Raw genomic sequence first — 20,158 nt, forward strand, 5'->3', positions numbered from 1 at the left:
TTCAGTGTTGTATGTCTGTTAGTTATTGTTCAGTGTTTTATTAAATTTTGCATCAAACTCATGAAAACCTTTAAAGAGACACATCAAATCATGCAGAAAGCCTATGGTGGTGAGTGCTTAAGTCATACTCAGTGTTACAAACAATTCACACCATTTAAAGAAGGCCGGATGGAAGTTAAAGATGACTCTTGTTCAGGACGCCCTTCAACATCTACCGATGATGCCCATGTCAGCAGCGTCAACGAAATTGTGTGAGCCAATCAAAGACTGACTGTCCAAGACGTTGTAGAAGAATGTAGCATTTCAGTTGGATCATGTGATGTAATCCTGCTACAGCATCTTGGAATGCATCATGTTGCTGCCAGATTCATCCCACGGCTCATGAGTCAAGGCCAGAAAGACCTTCGCCTCACAATCTGTGAAGAGCTTTTGAATCAGGCAAATGAGATCAAGATGTTCCTTAAGACAATCATAACTACTGATGAGCCATGGGTCTACAGTTATGATTTTGACACCATGGTTCAATCCTCAGAATAGGATGGGAAAGATTCTCCAAGACCAAAAAAGGCTCATCAGGTCAGGCCAAACATCAAAGCCATGCTGATGGTTTTCTTTGACTTTGAAGGATTGGTTCATCATGAATTTGTGCCACAGGAACAAACTGTTAATCAATGATACTATTGGGACGTGTTGCGACACCTGTGAGAAAATGTGAGAAGGAAATGGCCTGAAATGTGGCGAGACAATTCATAGCCCTTGCATCAAGATAACAAGTCCACACACCCATCCCTGTAGGTGCGTGACTATTGCACAAAAAGTGAGATCACTGTGCTGCCTCATCCTCTGTACTCTCCAGACCCAGCCTCTGTGGCCTTTTTTTAATTCAGAAGTTGAAAACTCCATTGAAAGGACGAAGATTTGCAACAACAGATGAGATAGCAGAAAATTTTCAGATGACACTTTGCATGATCCACACGAGGCATACCAAGACTGCTTCCAGAAGTGGAAATGGTGTCAGCACCAGTGTATCAACTGCGGAGGAGAGTATTTTGAAGGAGACCATGCACAATAAGTAACAGGTAAGCATAGAAAATTTTTTAGACAAAGTTCCGGAACTTTTTGAACAGACGTCATGCTTCCGTTTGAGTCGAAGTACTGATTCAACATTTCACGCATTACTCCAACCTGTATCAATATATTACTCAACAGCAGAATTTGAGTAGTTTTTAGAACTCAGAAAATATGCTATACACATTATCTTATTTCAAATGTTGGGAGATAAATAAAAGAAGCATAGAGAGAGAGAGAGAGAGAGAGAGAGAGAGAGAGAGAGACTGTGGAGAGGAGGGTGTGAGTACAGGGCGAGTGATGGCATGGTTTTGGGGCAGCAGTGGAGGTTAGTGTGAGGCCAAGGCTATTGAGGATTGAGGCCAGGAAGATTACAGGTTCAAATGATGTGTTGTACGGACAATTTCCCTCTATGTAATTCAGAGATGCTGGCATTGGAGGAGGGGGGGGGGGGGGGAGGGGGAGAGAAGGATCCATATGACACAGATTGTGAAGCAGCCGTTGAAATCTAGCACATTGTGCTCGGCAGCATGTAATGCTACTGGATGCTCAACTCTGCTCTTTATTATTTGTCTCATCCACTGTGAACTGCTAAACTCTGTTTATATCTTTATTGACAAGGAGAAGTCCCCAACAGTGCATCAACTTTTTGAAACCACCTATATGGGAATGTAGATTAAGGTCCCATACACCCTGCAACCATTCACCCTGATGGGCCATCATTTGTAACTGGCATAATAATAATAATAATAATAATAATAATAATAATAACAATAATTCAGATTCTTATGTGGTGCTCTACCACTTTAAATAGTAATGTTTTACAAACTGGTTGCACAATATAATGGTTGTAGTACTAACCTGACATGCAAGAGGTTGCAGATTTGAATCTCGTTATGTGCTTTAAAATCTTTTATTTTTAAATCTTTATCAAAATTATTTTGATAATTATTTTTATTCAATTATTTGGTTGAAACATATTTTTTAATTTCTATTCCTTTGTAACATCATTCTAATCACCATATTAGGTTTCTCAATTGCTCGCATTTTTAATTCCCATCATTCGTTTTCCAGTTGCAATCTTTTATGCATGTGAAGTTAAATATTGAAATATTTTTATTTATCTATCATAATACTTAATTATTTGAAAATGCCAATCTATAAGTTAAAAAACAAAAGAGTACATAATCTATTTATATGTGCAGTGGTGTCAAAAATGTAATTTTCATTAGAAGATGTACATTTGCTTGGATGGTAATCATCACACCAACATTAAAAACTTAAGTTCTTATTGCACAATGGACAAAATAATGCAGATGAAGATTTAAATGAAAGAATGGATTATAAGAACAGAGAAATTAAAGGAAAACAATGAATATAAATAATGATTGCAAGAATAAGGACGAAAATATAAGATGAGGAAATGGAAGAAATTAAGTCAATATCAATACACGCAATCATTAAAATCACAAGCACAAAGATTCCCACTGGAAAATGAATAATGGGAATTAAAAATGAGAGCAATTAGAAAAGTTAATACAGTGATTAAAATGACATTACAAAGGAATAGAGAAAAATTTAAATCTCCCAGTAAGTTTCATATCAGCGCACTCTCCAATGCAGAGTGAAAATTTCATTCTGGAAGCATTTAAAATCTATTAACTGAATAAAAGTAATTATTAAACTTATTTTAATAAACATTTTAAAATATAAGATTCAAAGCACCTAACGAGATTTGAACCTCTTGCATATCAGACTAATATTATAACCACTACACTATGCGACCAGTTTGTAAAACACTATTTTTTTAAAGCTGTAGAGCATCACACAAAATTTCAAAATATATTTCATCACTTACCCGCAACTGATGGCCCACCAGGATGAATAGTTGTAGGGTGTAATACCTGGGACCTCAACCTACATCACTGTATAGATGGTTTCGAAAAATTAATCACATCATGTGAGTACTAATGATGTCACTGCATCAGAAAATTTTGAAAAGAATTTGAAGATAATTTGGTTACTCCCAATGGTGATCTACTCCATGGGCGAGTGGGTTGGTGGGAGGCTATATGACACATTCCACAGGTAACATTTCACAAAGGAGGTATTTTGTTAATGAAACTATGAACAAGGAAAGCTGAGTCTGTAGTGTCACAGTGTACGACAGCTGTATTGCGTATGCCAAGCGAAGGTTGAAGGATTACCGCAGCTGGTGTGGTAAGGTGTTTGGACATACAAAGCAAGGGGGGAGAGCTGGGTTGGGATCTGCGTCAAACTTCCCCCGATATTTTCTATCTGAGACAAAGATTAGGTGTGCAAAGTTCACAAGTTGAAAAGCTTACTTACTTTGTCCAATATCTCACTCACCGGCCCATGAAACCATCAACAGTGCTTTCTGTAGACTGATGGTTGTCTTCCATCATATCATTGCAACCATTAATTTCTTTACATACGTGCACTCTGAGAGAGAGATTTTAACAACTTTGGTTTTATCTAAACCCTATTAAAAAGTGTGAAGAGCACAGCAGAGAATGTTTCTCATTGTGCCTGTAAAGTGCTCTTTCCATCTCACTTACTAACATAGTGTGACGATGATGATTGTTTGTAATATTCTGTATGTGTTTGCTTCCTTTGTACATCACCTCATGGGCTGGAGATCAGACCATCAGTGCTGTGGATGTGTAGATATACCGTTTTTCCCATACACCAATCTGGTTAATATAGAATCTAATCTGATTAAGACAACGCACACTTTAGCAAAATTTGTGGATACTATACGGTGGGGAAAAAATCTTAACTGATACTTACTCTTTTGAAAGCACATACTTTTCTGTCATATTTAAATTCAATACTGAGTCACCAACATTTTGAGCTGGACACCAGCAATAAACATTAAAATTTTATTTCAGTGTCACTACAAATGAATCTTAATGGTGACTGTATGAATATGGCCCTATATTAACATCTTTATTATTCATGCAATTAGCTGCCACTGGTGTGCCTGGACAAGCTCAAGATATACATGCAAGGCTACTGGGGAGCATTGCCAGGGTGGAGGGTACCTGCACTGTACTTCGAGGGAAGCAACTGCTTGGCCAGATGGTGACGCTGGACAGGTGCCCTCGATGCTGGTGGCCAAGCCCGTTTGGGGGAGTTGGCAGCAGAAGAGGATGTGGCAGGTGTTGATGAACCAGAGCCACCTCCAGCCATAGGGAAGCTATCCTCTTCTAGGTCAGACACTTCTGCATCCTCCAAAACATTTTCAAAGCTCTTCCTGAGAAGTTTCACTCCTACAGAAGGGATCACATCTGGCCTTTGACTGGGTCGAATTTTGACACATCCAGCGTCTGTACCTCCAATCTCTCCCTTTGTCTCAGTCTGCTTCCCTACCTTGTTTCTCATAGTTTCCTTAAGTTGGCCCGATAAACGCTTAATGAGATTTGCAGTATCACTTAAGTTTTTTATTGTGTTTTCACCATCACTCAACTGTCTTTCATTTTCACCACTGTTCATTACGCTCAGCGATTTTCTCTCATTATTTGTCTGGTTGGTTAAGGTGCTGCCATTATCCCCATCAGAATTTCTGCCGACATCTAATTTTGTCACATTTTCTCGTACTACAGAATGTGGCGGTGGTTTTTGCCGTGGTTTTGGGGGAGGTTTGTGAACTATTTTGCCAATGGGCTTTGGTGCAGTGGGAGGTCTGTAGGAACCGAGGTTGCTCTTTGGTTTAGATTCTTCAGATAATGAGTTACAAGGGGATTCCTGGCAACTGTCTGATGCTCTTGTGTTCATATAGGATGGTGAAAGTGGTGGTCCATTTAAATCTGATCCTTCAACTGCCATTTTGATCTGAGGTTGTATTATGATGGAGGTAGGAGTTTGTGGCCTACTCCTGGGGTACGAATTTTTTCTGTATGTCGGTATGGGAGGTTTAGCTGGCTCTGAAAACTGTGACATCAGATTTTCTCCTTTCATCACTCGTTTAGATGGTGTCTGTGGCCTACTACTGGGTGCTATTGGTGGCTTGCTGTAAACTGTCAGTCCTGTGGTTTCCACAACCAAAGTTTTTGATCTAGTGTCTTGCAAACTTCTTGTACGAAATATAGTGCGATGTCTATTTTCTTCTACAGAGTCACTGGGATTTTCCTGATGTTCCAAACTTGGTGGAATTGAACCTCTACACTGTCTACTGTACACACCGGCAGCTATGTCAAATCCTTTATTGACAAAACCACAACTTTCTCCTCTTTGGAAATCACTGTCATCTGTTAAAACACTCTCTGTGCTTTGACAAGAATCTCTGTGACGAGCTTGCAGTTCTCTGTGATGGAAATCTCCTGTCTCTAGTATACCTTCCGTACTCCGACAAGAGTCTCGTCTGTATCTGGGCTGCGTGCAGTCTTCTCCAAGTATACTTTCCTGACTGGTGCCATGTCGCAAAGAAAGGAAGAAGCTCGCACTGCTGTGGCGGTCCTGTTCTTCTTCACACATTTCCAGTATGTCTCCTGAACTAGATAGTTGACCACTGGTATCTGAAAGGATGCTTTCTTGGCTGCAAGAAGTTAGTCCTTTGTGGCGATCAGCAGCACTTGACAGACGCCTTTCCATGTACTGTCTGTGCGGCTTCGTAAATATCTGATAATCACTTACACAACGACGAGGAGTGCGGCTACTGAACTCACTAGGTTCTTCCAGAGAATCTGAACTGAAGTTTCCAGCTCCATCGTCTTCCTCATCACAACTATCCAAAAGGTTCTCTGAGCTAGAAGCATTTGTTTGTCCAATTGTTGCTGGCAAAGATTCTGATGACTTTGCTGCCACTACTTTTGCATCTTTCTTAAATTCCTGGTCCTTATCTGAAAGAGTATTAAGATCAATGAAGTAGCTACAAGATCGCCTTGTCTGCAGAAGCTTGCTATGTCTAGCAGCAGACTCTGAATCTGTTAAATTTTGAAATAGTGCAGTGGGCGAGTTCAACTCATCACAGACTGGTGATTCTGGCAAAGAATAATTCACAGAGGAGGGCTTCACTGCTCTACCTTGACGCAATTTGCTGGTGCTGATGTTCGAAGTCAGATTCAAGAATACAGGACGCTTACTGGGAGAACATGGTGGTTTAGTCTTGGCCTGACTTTTTGTCTCATTAGCTGTATTACAGGAGTTGTTTCTAACTGCATTAAAGATTTTAGTAGTTGCAGTGATTGCAGCAGTCGTGTTAGTAGGAGTGGTGGCAGCAGTGTTAGCAGTACTAACAGTGGCAGTAGCATCAACAGCATTATTAGTAGTTATGTTAATAGAACACGATGCAGTATTAATAATAGCATCAGATATCTCAACATTGTCATCACCTGAAGAGGCAAGAGTGTTTATACGTTTCAGAATACCAGGACTTTTTGGAGGAGTTGTAACTATACCACTAGGTGGCATGTCAATTTCCAAAGAATCTCTATCCATAGGTAAGCTCAAGAGCTTTGGTGTTCTCTTGACAATGGGCAAAGTATGGTAGATGGCTGATTTGTTTGAAATGAGATTTGAATTTGTTTTCTTTGATTTAGCTGAAGTTGGGCCATTCACAATAGTTTGTTGAGGAGAATCCTTTGCCAGCAGATAAGACTGGATTCTACCCAGATCTGTTTTTCCAACAGAACTCTTGTCTGTAGATCTTGCTGATGAAGGCATGTATTTGCACAGTGTTGCTGATGATGCTAGAGGACTTTCTGGATAAGGATATGTTGGGGGATGGTTGGGCTGTGTGTAGAATTTTGAGAGAACACTATGAGGACCAGTCAGTAATGTCTGTGGTGGGAGTGACAGAAGTGGTTTAGTCGTTTCAGACTGGAGTGTAATGCTCATCCTATGGCGGATGACTGTAGCATATCTTTTACCTCCTGCAGATGTGTAGCGTTGTGCCAGGCCTGTTGGCCGGAAATTCTTATCTGGTAGATGGCTCAGATCTGTTGTACTCTGGCTGGTTTTCAAGTTGGAGCGATGCCCTACCTGCACCAGAAATTTAGTATTAGTACTAAGGCATAACTTAGTGTGACATGTGACAAATGACAATTGTCAACTCTTAGTCAAATATATATCAAACATAACTAGAAAAAAGTTTTTTCTTGTAACATGACAATCACTAACAATAGACTAAAAGTTATAAAATTTATAGTTAGTGGGAACAACATCTTCTGTAACCTAGGAATGGGTCTGCTTCATTTAACAAAATATCACTTAGCCTTTGTACATTGTACAACATATTTCAGACGTGAAAAATGTGCTTCACATCAGTAAACAAACTGCGAGTATGAATCCACAAAAGAAAATATGTAAAACTAACTATATTGAATACAGCTGACTGATTTCCAGGCCAAAGTGAGAATATGTGAGAATATCATTACCTTTTCATTTTAACAGGGAGGTGGAGCATCATCATTTATTAAATGTCTAGGGACAATTGAACATTGACTTTTGTTTAAGAATAATGCTTGAACTCTCTTATTTTGTCAGCATCTAAATTGTAAAGCCTTATCTTTACTGTTCAATTCTGATGCTTTATTGCTTAGGAAAATCTAATGTGGTATACCCTGCCAGTACCTTTGTTTTGTTACCCACACAGCACCCTCTTGTTTAATCATTTAAACAATATCCTCTGGGCAGAATATTTTTTTCCTCGAGTTTGTGTAGTGCCGTGGGATCAAAACTTCAAACTTTTCGGTGTTAGTATCTCCTTACACTAATATATGTAGCACAGTGTGTCTGAAAAGTCACTGTGCATAGATTGTGTTCAAAGTTCAAAGCTAAGTTGGCAGAACTGTTTTTTCCATTGATGTGCAATTGTTTTTTTAAATTCTTTCTACAGTTACATAACATTTAACTGTTTGTTCAGTCGATGAAAGCTACTGAATGTGATATATGGTGTTTGATGTTCAACTTGTTTTTAAATTTTCAAGTTGTTTTTAAATTATGGTGCTTTCAACTGAGGTACATATTTTGCAATTAGGCGATAAATACACAGATTTAGTGCAGAAGGTAGCTGCTGAAAAAGTATTGGAAACAGACCTCATTGTAATGCAGTTCATCAACTTACTGAGAAACTTCGAGTGAGATGCCCAGTGTTACCAGGTGTAGAAGTATGAAACCGGAATTTCCCTATAGACAGTACCTGCCATCAGTGTAGGGCCTGTGAGACGGCATCTGCTGTGCAGACGAAGGTCAACACACAGTAACCCAAGTTCCATAAATCGGTATCTGTTTCAAAACCATAAACATGTCGAGTTTTGTGCCTACGAGCTACGATTTGCAGACAGCATAGGTTTCCTGTTATCATTTGAAGAAAACTGCTGCAGAATTTCATCAAATGCTTGTCGAAGCTTTCGGCTAACATGCTCTTCAGAAAACTCAGGGTTTAGAGTGGTTCAAAAAATTCAAAAGTGGTGATTTTGATGTGAGAAACGACGAGTATGGGAAACCACTGAAAAAGTTCAAAGACGACAAATCGCAGGCCTTATTGGATGAAGATAATACTCAAACTCAATAGCAACTCGTGAAACAATTGAATGTGATGCAGAAAGCCATTTCTCTTCAGTTGAAAGTTATGGGGATGAGCAAAAAGTGGGAAAATGGATTCCACATGAATTGAATGAAAGACAGCAAGCAAATCAAAAGACCACTTGCGAAATGCTGCTCGCCAGATACAAAAGGAAGTCGTTTCTCCATCAAAATATGGACATATTTTGAGAATCCTAAGTGTCATAAATCATGAGTGAAACCAGGCAAACCATCAACATCCACTGCACGACCAAAGTGCTTTGAAAAGAAGACAATGGTCTGTGTTTGGTGGTATCAGAAGGGTGTCACCGATTATGAGGTGCTAAAACCTGGTGAAACTGTTAACACTGAACACTACCAACAGCAAATGACCAATTTAAATGAGTATTACGTGAAAAAGGACCGGAATATGGAAAAAGGCATCACAAAGTCATATGGCTCCGTGATAACACCCCATCACACACAGCAAAAAGGGTCAGGGAAATGATCGAGGTGTTCAGTTGGGAAATAGTAGGTCATGAGGCTTATTCTCTAGACTTGGCTCCACCTGATTATCATCCATTTGCATCACTGGGACACACTCTCACTGAACAACACTTCAATTAGTATGAAAATGGCTTGCTGACTGGTTCGCTTCAAAAGAAGAACTTTGGCATTCATAGCCTGCTGGAGAGGTGGGAGAAATGTATAAATAGCATGGAGGCTATTTTGGATAAAATATTGTTTATCAATTTCAAACAACAGTTGTGTCATTATTGCCACCAAAAGCCGGTTTCATACTTCTGCACCTGATAGATGTCAAAGGAATTGGAAGGCCTTCTACACTGAACATACTGAAGTTTTCGGATATTTCTGAGTTTATACAGCAGAGCCGGCAAAATCAATACACAAGTTGGCACAAGAAAAAGGTTTAGGGCTTGCAACCACACATAATCCAGTTACACAAACACTGAAATTGTTCCTGTATAAAGTGACAGTAGTGTATGAATTGAAAGATGCGGATCTTGAGAAAAGGAAATCCATTCTGAATGGTTTGCATATTTTGTTGGGAGGAGTATCAGTGATGTCACCTTCTATACAGAGGAGCCCTGGTACGGAATTGTCATGCTGTGCTTGAAATGTCACTGTGAGATCAGAAAATGGGGGTGGAGGTAGCAGTACAGAGATGGTGCACTAGTGGACCTTTATTTTTATTTGAAGAAACTGTGAACAGTGATTGTTATTATTTAATGATCCACAATTTCATTGGCCAGAAAAGGAAGATGAAATGGTTTCAACAAGATGGTACTACTGCGTGCAAAACTGATAACACTATCCCTCTTGTGAAAGAGTTTTTTTTAGGGACAATGCTGCCTCAAAAAGCCTATGGCCCCCTCATTTGCCAGACCTTACTCCAGCAAAATCTGCTGTGTACTGTATTCGCCAACACATGCTCTCTGACTTAAAAACTAAATGAGAAGCATATCACAATCAGATCTGCAGAAAGTGTTTTCTAATAAAATTAAGCAGGTTCAGACTTGTATAACCACCTAAGGGTGTCAACCCCAATATGTGTTGTAACTGCACAGCAACTTTGCGAACAGCTTGTATCTTAGTAATTACTGCCTGTCAGCACATTTACGGATATTGTTAATTAAACACACACTGAAAGCAGTCTCCTCCTTTTTCTCTTGTGGTAGATCCTCTAATCTCACCCAAACCCCTTCTCTCACATCATGTTGCCCCCCCCCCCCCCCTCTATCCCTTCTGTCATTTGTAAAGCTTCCTGTTGAACTTTTACATATTGTTGCTCTGTTGTTGGGACAGTCATGCCACAAATCTCACAAGTCATCTTCTGCAGGCAAATTATGACCAAGAATTTAGAAAACATTTTAAAAAGGTACAGAATATCATAGATCAAAAAAGTAACATCATAAGGTGGCAACCGCAGTTGAAGTAATAACTTCACCAATCACAAACAAAATAGTTTCACTTACTGTGAAACAGCAGCTAACTCCTACTTAACTTCTACAGCTATAATCTGCATGCTGCCTAGTTAACTATTTTGGTGAAGCACATGCCTGTAGTATATGAAATAGAAACTGCCAAAGGTTATAGAAGACTGCTACGATTCTGGCACTGAAATTATGTAGTCAGTAAAGTGGTCAACCATTACTTACATTCTGAAGTTTTCGACGTGTTTCCTCTATGCGACGTTGCAGTTCCTCTCTCTTTCGAACTGTTTCAGAGTCAGTTCGTGCCTGCTTTGCTGCATTGATTACTGCTACATTTCTCAAAGCAGGTGTTATTCCTGTCTGGTTAGTGCGGACTAGAAATTGAGATGAGATGCTGGTTCCACCTGACAAACAAATCACATGATCAGATACAGGAAATGTTTACTATTGTCACTGAAGGTGAATCAACAACTGTGTGAAGCACAAATTAAGGAACATGAGCTGTTTTTGCTGGAAGGAACAAGTGAACAAGAAACAAGGGCAATGCATAAAAAGATGGCAGGAGCTGAACATAATACAGGGCTATTACAAATGATTGAAGCGATTTAATAAATTCACTGTAGCTCCATTCATTGACATATGGTCACGACACACTACAGATACGTAGAAAAACTCATAAAGTTTTGTTCAGCTGAAGCCGCACTTCAGGTTTCTGCCGCCAGAGCGCTCGAGAGCACAGTGAGACAAAATGGCGACAGGAGCCGACAAAGCGTATGTCGTGCTTGAAATGCACTCACATCAGTCAGTCAGTCATAACAGTGCAACGACACTTCAGGACGATGTTCAACAAAGATCCACCAACTGCTAACTCCATTCGGCGATGGTATGCGCAGATTAAAGCTTCTGGATGCCTCTGTAAGGGGAAATCAATGGGTCGGCCTGCAGTGAGCGAAGAAACGATTGAACGCGTGCGGGCAAGTTTCACGCGTAGCCCGCGGAAGTCGACGAATAAAGCAAGCAGGGAGCTAAACGTACCACAGCCGACAGTTTGGAAAATCTTACAGAAAAGGCTAAAGCAGAAGCCTTACCGTTTACAATTGCTACAAGCCCTGACACCCAACGCTTTGAATTTTCGGAGCGGTTGCAACAGCTCATGGAAGAGGATGCGTTCAGTGTGAAACTTGTTTTCAGTGATGAAGCAACATTTTTTCTTAATGATGAAGTGAACAGACACAATGTGCGAATCTGGGCGGTAGAGAATCCTCACGCATTCGTGCAGCAAATTCGCAATTCACCAAAAGTTAACGTGTTTTGTGCAATCTCACGGTTTAAAGTTTACGGCCCCTTTTTCTTCTGTGAAAAAAACGTTACAGGACACGTGTATCTGGACATGCTGGAAAATTGGCTCATGCCACAACTGGAGACCGACAGTGCCGACTTCATCTTTCAACAGGATGGTGCTCCACCGCACTTCCATCATGATGTTCGGCATTTCTTAAACAGGAGATTGGAAAACCGATGGATCAGTCGTGGTGGAGGAACTTGATTATCGGCTTGATGTCTGCCGAATCACTAAAGGGGCACATATTGAACATTTGTGAATGCCTAAAAAAACTTTTTGAGTTTTTGTATGTGTGTGCAAAGCATTGTGAAAATATTTCAAATAATAAAGTTATTGTAGAGCTGTGAAATCGCTTCAATCATTTGTAATAACCCTGTATTATGCAAAACAAATGACAGTGCAACAACAGAACTTCACAGCTGTGCCCTAACAGGCAAAATAACATTGTCCTTTCTCAATCCGCACAACACATGGAATCCTTGAGTTTGAATGAACTGAGTGTCCTTTTTAACCTATACTAAATTATTCAGCTTTCCTCCCAGCAGGAGGAACAAATAGTTATGAAAGTTCACTTTTTAAAGGCATATATCGATAGTACTGGAATTTTGCCTCCTGGAAGGGAGTTGCTTCAGTGAAGTTATCTTGAAAACCAGCTGCAGGAATATATGAGAATGTGTTATGGTATTGTTAAACAATGGAAAATCCAGGATGAAATGTAACAATGTTTTGAAAATAAAAGTTGTCACTCACCATATAGCAGAGATGCTGAGTCACAGATAAGCACAACAAAAAGACTATCACAAATAAAGCTTTCAGCCAGTAAAGCCTTCGTCAAAAAGAAATTAGATGACGTGCGCGCACGCCCACCCACCCACCCACCCACCCACCCACACACACACACACACACACACACACACACACACACACACACACACACACACACACACACACACACACACACACACACACACCTCTCTCTCTCTCTCTCTCTCTCTCTCTCTCTCTCTCTCTCTCTCTCTCTCTCGGAAACCACACTGCGAACAGCAGCATCAGTGCATGATGGGAGTGGTGACTGAGTGTGGGTAAGGAGGAGGTCATTGTCATTCTCATCAGGCACTGGTGCTGCTGCTCGCAGTGTGGTTTCAGTTGCCTGAGACTGCAGTTGTGCTTGTGAGGTGAGGTGTGTGTGTGTGTGTGTGTGTGTGTGTGTGTGTGTGTGTGTGTGTCATATATTGTTGGGAAAGGTCTTACTGGCCGAAAGCTTTATTTGTGGCACTCATTTTGTTGTGCCTATCTGCAACTCAGCATCTCCGCTATATTATGAGCAGCAACTTTCCTTTTCATAGTATTGTTATAGTATCATAATTGAAAATAAATTCAGATATAAATGAATGTATGTGCACAAAGCAGGTACTGTGCAGATATATTGGGTGGATGGAGAGAGGCAACTGAACACAGAAATCACTCACCAAGTCGAGATGGAAGTACAAACAACACAATTAGAATGGTGGGAGGGGAGGGGGAATGATGAAGTAAGCTCTGAAAGGAGAAACAATTCAGAACAATTTAAACTCTGTCTATTTGGATGAGCAGAGCTTTGCGTATATTGAAGAGTGTTTCTTTTATTTTCTTCAATGAAACTGTTGATGACCCCATTTTTGTGTACATCTATCCCCTATTAACTTTTAAAATTGTTTATTGGTTACCCACTAGCAGTTTTGATTAGGACACTAATAATCATCTGCTACCTACATTGAAATATTACACAGTTAGGTAAGAAACTAGAAATGTGTATGGACCCACTCATATTATCATGAACAACAGTTCCTTCCTAAAACAGTTCCTTCTGAGCATCCAAATAGGTTAAAGATTTATGGTCAGCAATTTCTTCCAGATTGTAGTCCCAAATTTTCTCCATTTCTTAAAAATTTATGGTATCACATAAATAAAAACAGCAAACTAGTTTAAAAACAAAGGTCTATTGATTATTACCTTGGTCTTTACCGACTCTTTCTGCATCCTGCTCCATGCCACTTAATGACTCAAATGTGTTTTTGAGGAAGCTTTCTCGGCGGCCAACTCTATCAAGGCTCTCAGTACTATAATATGGAACAAAATAATGGTTGTATCACATTGCTTGCAAAGAGCATTGAAAAATAAATGTCAAATTGCAGTGTGCTTCAATAACAAGAAAGTGCTACACAAGATGATTCTTTTGGCTTCTTTTCTCCAAGCCAATGACTAATGCAGCTCATCAAACTATCATTTTTCACATTTTGAGGCATATACAGGAGCACTTCATAAAAGAAGAATTAACTGCATTACCAAACCCATTTGTGCAGCACTTAAAAATATCTCTAACATAATAGAATACTTTAACATTTATGGCCTTGAAAGCTATGTAGACACTAATGGTATCTAGTAAGCAAATAACAGTGTGCTGTGCTTCCTGCATCTTTATCCCAATTTTATTAATCAACCACTGTAAAATACTTTGATCTGTATCTTTGGGCTTACCATGAAATTTGTTTCCTCGGAAAATAAATTCATTGATTACACAAATAGGGGACTGAAGACCTCAGATGTTAAGTCCCATAGTGCTTAGAGCCATTTGATTACACAAATGATAGCAAGAAATAAAAAACAGAAGGGAATAAACACATGAATGTAGCTCAATATCTAAAATAAATAGGTTTAAAAAAATCAAAGTGATATAAAGATCCTTATGAAATACCATCTTAAAAATTACATTTAGTACATCAAAAGTGGCTTCTTTACTTTTAAATATTCTCATAAATAGGAGACATAAAACAAGTGGTAGAAGTAATGTCATGTATAATCAGAAAACTTAAGTGGAAGTCGATACCTACGCTACATTACTATTAAGTTTCTAGCATTCTTTTTCACTGTTCTCGTTTGCGACTCAGTGCCTCCTCTACATAGTGAGTACCAATCTGCCCTTCCCTTATTGTTGTTAATTAGTGATTCAGGCTATTTATCTTTCCTCTAAAGCAAATATTTACTAAAAATTAATAATTACCTTGCTGACAACAAGGAGGCAATGTTCTTGTCAACATTCTCTGTGCCGGGAGTTGATGCCCCCTCCTCATCGTCGTCATCACTATCCTGACTGCCAGATACTGATGCTGAGACAGAGAGAGGAGTGAGGTGCTCAGGCCGCTGACTCCTCTTATGCTTCCGCTGGGAACGGCGAAGTTCCTCCACATCCATTGCATTGACTGTGTAGTCACTATGCATGGGAAATCATTGGAATAATACTATTTAACTACACACTGGGTTCAACATTCAGCTATGAGTAAAATGCTTCACACTAAAGAATGGTAATGTTTTACAGAAACTGATTAATTATGAATCACAGTTAATACACAATGAAAACTTTTGTAGGAGAGTCTCTTGAATTAGTCTTGCACTATCACTTATGGTGCTTGTTATGGTCAAATATAAGGACAGCAACATAGGAGCCAACTGTGACATCTACTTTCCACACACTTAAAGCATCAATCAACTGCAAAACTGACAAATATTTATAATGTGTTGGGAATAAAGACTGACCACAAATCACATCCATAAGTATATCATGCAATTCAGAGAAATGTGTGTATCAGGAATAACTCTCACAACTGAAGGGCTCTCTCTGTCATTTGGCAGAGCAATAAATATGAAATGAAATGAGTAGCACAAAATTAAATTTTTTTAATAAGAAACACACAGTACAATTATTTTATCACTTTGGCAACCTTTATTGGTACCACAGTGTTGCTGCCATTAACAGAAGTTATCCAAAGCTTCACTTTTGTCAAATAGTAAGTAAATGTTATTGGTACACAACACTTCCAGCAATTTGCAAATGTATTCCTGTCTAATAATCAGGTATTCTATGACCCAAATCAGTCATGTGATAAAAACTTACTTGCAGTCATGTGATAAAAACTTACTTAATGGAAAAGGAACAACACAAACTGCGAAATGGGAACAAATTTTTATCTTAAACTGGGTCAGCTTTAAGGTGATCTGTAGCACCAGCAGGGGGAGCAACAGCATGCATCTCTTATTCTTCACTATCTACAGAAATGTTAGGCAAGGGGCTAATTTTTCTGCCGATGACACAAGTAGGCCCAATAAATAGAACTTTTATGACCTTTGTGAACTTTTTATACTTGTGTACACAAATTTTAATACCTTTACATATCACCCTGGAAGTATTTTTACATATCAAGTATTTTACGTATCAAGTATTTAACAATTAAAACAAGTTGCTGCCCTTCTGCCCCCACTGGCCTGCAAAGGCACTATCTTCTATGAATGGCTTTAACTAGGTATTATTAATTGTGTTTGGTGTTTCAGTAGGTTTTGTTTTTCTTTAAAAGCAATTGAGGGAAAATAATGTATATCACATAATGAACAAAATGGTGACACTTCACAAATAATTAATATAACTGGATACTTGTTTCTATTAAAGGAAAAAATATGCCTTGTGTTTTTTATTAAACTTTAAAAGCTGGGACCATTATTCTTCTAAAATGTGAGTTAACAAGTGGCTAAATATTATGACTGAAAGGGTCAATATTGCTGCAGTAGTTGTTTGTGAGTCACTGTTTCATAAAAGTTGGGGGGAAAAACAGGAGTCAATGCTTAATCAGTGCACCAAATCAACCATGATCATAAGAAAAACTATCTAAAGGTAGGTCTAGTAATTAACAGAAAAGAGTCTACAATGCTTACATTCGATACCTCAAGTGAATCCTAATTCATTTAGCAATACTTCCTGAGGATTATTTTTTATTAATAACAATCAACTGAAACTAGAACTGTTACAAGGTATTTCATTAATAGTTCTTTCCTAAAACCCAGTATAGTAACAACGATTATAGCTGCTGGCAGTAAAATATACGGAGGACTTTTCTCTTGGACACTGTCGGAAGGACGATATTTGCAAATCATCACCGACGCTACAAAAGAACTAACTTGATGAAAAGACATAATGACACATGGAAATGACTTATTTGTCTACACAACTTCTTGACACCATTTAGCTGTTTTTTCCTTGGGAGACTGAGATGAATTGAAAAAAAGCAAACATTTTAAGTTGGGAATACATAATTAGAAAAATTAACTGCCATGACTAAAGTCTGCACAATACAAATATGAACAACTGCTCCTTTCAATGTTCACAAATTCAAGTCCAAGAAAATATAATAGTATCAGGTCCCTTTGAAATGTAACTTCTCAGGGCAATATACTCATGAATGAGGTTGCAAATAGAATTGAGAAAAGCCTGTGTTTTTACCAACATTTTAGACCACTTCTACGGAATTCTGAGTTGGCAGGACAATCAAAATCAGTTATACATGACACATATTTCAAATCAGTCCTTACAACTGCTTTAGAAACATGCACCCTCGCAAAGAGTGACTACACACTTCCGAGATGAAGTGCATCACACAGAAAACAAAACTGCACAAATTAAGAAATGAAAAGATGAGATGGATGGTTTGGATTAAGACAGCACTACTAGAGCTAGTCAGAATATCTGCACTCATAGCATTTGGGCACAAATTAACGATTGAATCAACAAGAACAGCTCAAGTTGAACTGGAGAGAGAAATTGTAGTTACAATGTGAGTAGGAAGATCAAAAACATGTTGGACAGAAATTTTAAGACTGACATCGCAGTGAGAGGACAAACATTGGATGGTGTCATGAACAGGAGGATTTATTGTGATAAGAAGATGTAGGAAGCTTGAAGAAAGAACAAAGAAAACTGCAGTTGTCAAATGATGTTAATGATGAAATCCCTTGCTCTCCTAAAAACATCATTATCTTGCTGTCTTTGGTGATTTGAGTTCAGTATATATAAGAGGAAACCTGAAAGAAACTACAATTCCTTTCTTGTGGGTGGAAAGGTGGTAGTGACAGGTTCATCTCACATGTGCCTCAACTACATATCTTTTGAATCAGTTGGAAACTATATATGAAAAAGAAGAGTGTCTGTTTTTGTAAATGTTGTTTCGAGTGTTTGGAGTTTTGCAATTGGCAAACATGACAGAACAATGCAAAGAGTGTAGTGGTGTGTGTGTGTGTGTGTGTGTGTGTGTGTGTGTGTGTGTGTGTGTGTGTGTGTGTGCAATCCAGCAACAATCATGTCAGTGGAAGACTACATCATCAGAATAACTGAACAGCGCAAAATAGGTGAGAACAAACATGCTAAAATGTTAGTTTGTTTCACAACATGAAGGAATGGATCACCACAGGCAACAAACAGTACTAACTTCAAGTGCCAAAGTAATTGCTAAGGTACTGGCTTTATAAATTTTCCTCAATGTTCATGAAATAAAACAAAATTTCACTACATACTAACTCTGTCATAATTTCTGTGCCAAAAGTAAAATTCTATAACATGAGAGTTACATATCTGACAAATCTGCGTATTAAACAGCATTCAAATCTGGAAGTGTTTTCAATAATTGGATGAATTTAAACAGAAAAACTGTATGAGTAACTTCAAATGAACTATTATCTGTGTTCTATCATTAAGATCAAACTTCCAATACTCTGGTCAGTAGCACTGAAATTTAGCATTTTGGAAAACATGTCTAAGGAGAAAAAACTTCTTATTGTGACCATGCTTATAACTTTGTTCAGTACTCAGTTTATTTTTTTCTTATTTCTCAGTCAGTGTATTTACATGCACAATATTCTATTACTTTGTAAAACCAATGCTCATAAACACTGCAGTATGGGGAGTCAAACACACAAATCACGGTTGCAGGCTGACACAGAAAAGTAGGAATTACCTGCCAGTTTCTTCTGCTGGTGGATAATAAATGAGCCTTTGTGTTTGTTCAGGCTCTGTGGATTCCCCTTCCCCTTCAGAATAATCTTCAACATCACCATCATGTTCAGTGCTCTCCATATCCTACACCAGATAAATATATAATAGTAAGAATTACCAAATCTATTTTCAATATTTGTAACTGTTTTTAATAATTCCACAGCCTACAAAGTGAGAAATGTATTTTGTGATTTATTTAAATGCCTAGATTTGATGCACAGGTGCAAGTGAAGGAATTCCAGCGCAACGCTGTACATTTATGAATACCACACTGTGTTTCAGGAATATAAAATGAATCGAGATATAGCATTCAATGCTAGATTACTTAATAACACAACTAATCTATCAAATCACAGTGTCATTTGAGTTATAAGAGGGCTGATCTGAGAAAGAATAATTGCAATAACTGTATACACTTATGTGACAATAATCAATTAGAGAAAGTAACTAAAAATTACTACAAAATGAAATAAGAACAGAACAAAAAAAAAAGCTGCAACCCCAACAAAGCAACACTATCATTCAAACTTAAACCTTACCATTCATATGTAACAATAAAAATCATATTAAAAATCTGCTAGGATTTAATGGAATATACACACTGATTTAGAGTGCAAGAATAATTATGGGTGTGTGTACTTTTCCCCCTCGCTTGTACCTTAAATGCCTTATATTGAGAATTATTAAAAATAATTCAGTGCTTAATGCTAAGGTAGGCACAAAAACCACTTTCATCCTATCTTCCTCATGTTTCTGTCTCCTTCTTTACTACAACGATTCTATTCAAGTGCTGTCTAAAAGGTTCCTCTTCACTTCATCTCAAACCCCACAAAACAATTTTCATAGAAAGGCATAAAATTAACTATTGTATAAGCCTTTTCCCAAACCATTTCAAAATTACACATTTGTAGATTAATTTTACAGACCATTTTGTTATTTACAAGCCATAACTTATGCAACTACAGTTTGAATAGGTAGTGTCTCTAACTGATTCAGATATTTGTTGTTGTTGATGATGCTGCTCATTACACTGGTTTATCCCGTTCCAGCCTCTTCATGTCAGTATAACTACTGCAGACTACATATTCTTAAATCAGTTTACTGAAGTCAACACTACTCTCCATTAACAATCATTCTTTGGTGCCCCAGATTGTGTCCAGTCACACTATTCCTTCTTTCAATCAAGATGAGCCATAAAGCTCGTCTCTCTTCAATTCAATTCAGTAACTCTTCATTAGTTACTCTATCCAACTACCCGATCTTCAACATCCTTCTGCAATACCAGATTTCAAATGTGACTATTCTACTCTGTACTGCTGTATCATCAAGGCTTCCCCAAACTTGAGCTAGCTCTGAAGAAGGAAATCATGTGGAATCTTACTAACATTTTCAATCTTCTTCGTGTGCTATCAA

General features: G+C 38.4%; 1 protein-coding gene across 3 annotated transcripts in view; it reads right to left on the minus strand.

Annotated features, from left to right (window-relative positions):
- The window catches only part of LOC126418472 (mitogen-activated protein kinase-binding protein 1), a 912,885-nt gene that overhangs the window by 36,028 nt on the left and 856,699 nt on the right, over positions 1-20,158 (minus strand). For all 3 annotated transcript variants that reach the window (XM_050085246.1, XM_050085245.1, XM_050085247.1), the window contains exons 19-23: positions 18,708-18,829; positions 14,933-15,142; positions 13,885-13,991; positions 10,776-10,954; positions 6,960-7,071 (exon numbers count right to left, since the gene is read on the minus strand). In XM_050085246.1, coding sequence (XP_049941203.1) covers positions 6,960-7,071; positions 10,776-10,954; positions 13,885-13,991; positions 14,933-15,142; positions 18,708-18,829 — 730 coding nt within the window. The remainder of the gene's footprint in view (positions 1-6,959; positions 7,072-10,775; positions 10,955-13,884; positions 13,992-14,932; positions 15,143-18,707; positions 18,830-20,158) is intronic.

The sequence above is a fragment of the Schistocerca serialis genome, chromosome 9 (assembly GCF_023864345.2).
Source record: "Schistocerca serialis cubense isolate TAMUIC-IGC-003099 chromosome 9, iqSchSeri2.2, whole genome shotgun sequence".
In the NCBI taxonomy this organism is placed as follows: Eukaryota; Metazoa; Arthropoda; class Insecta; order Orthoptera; family Acrididae; genus Schistocerca; species Schistocerca serialis.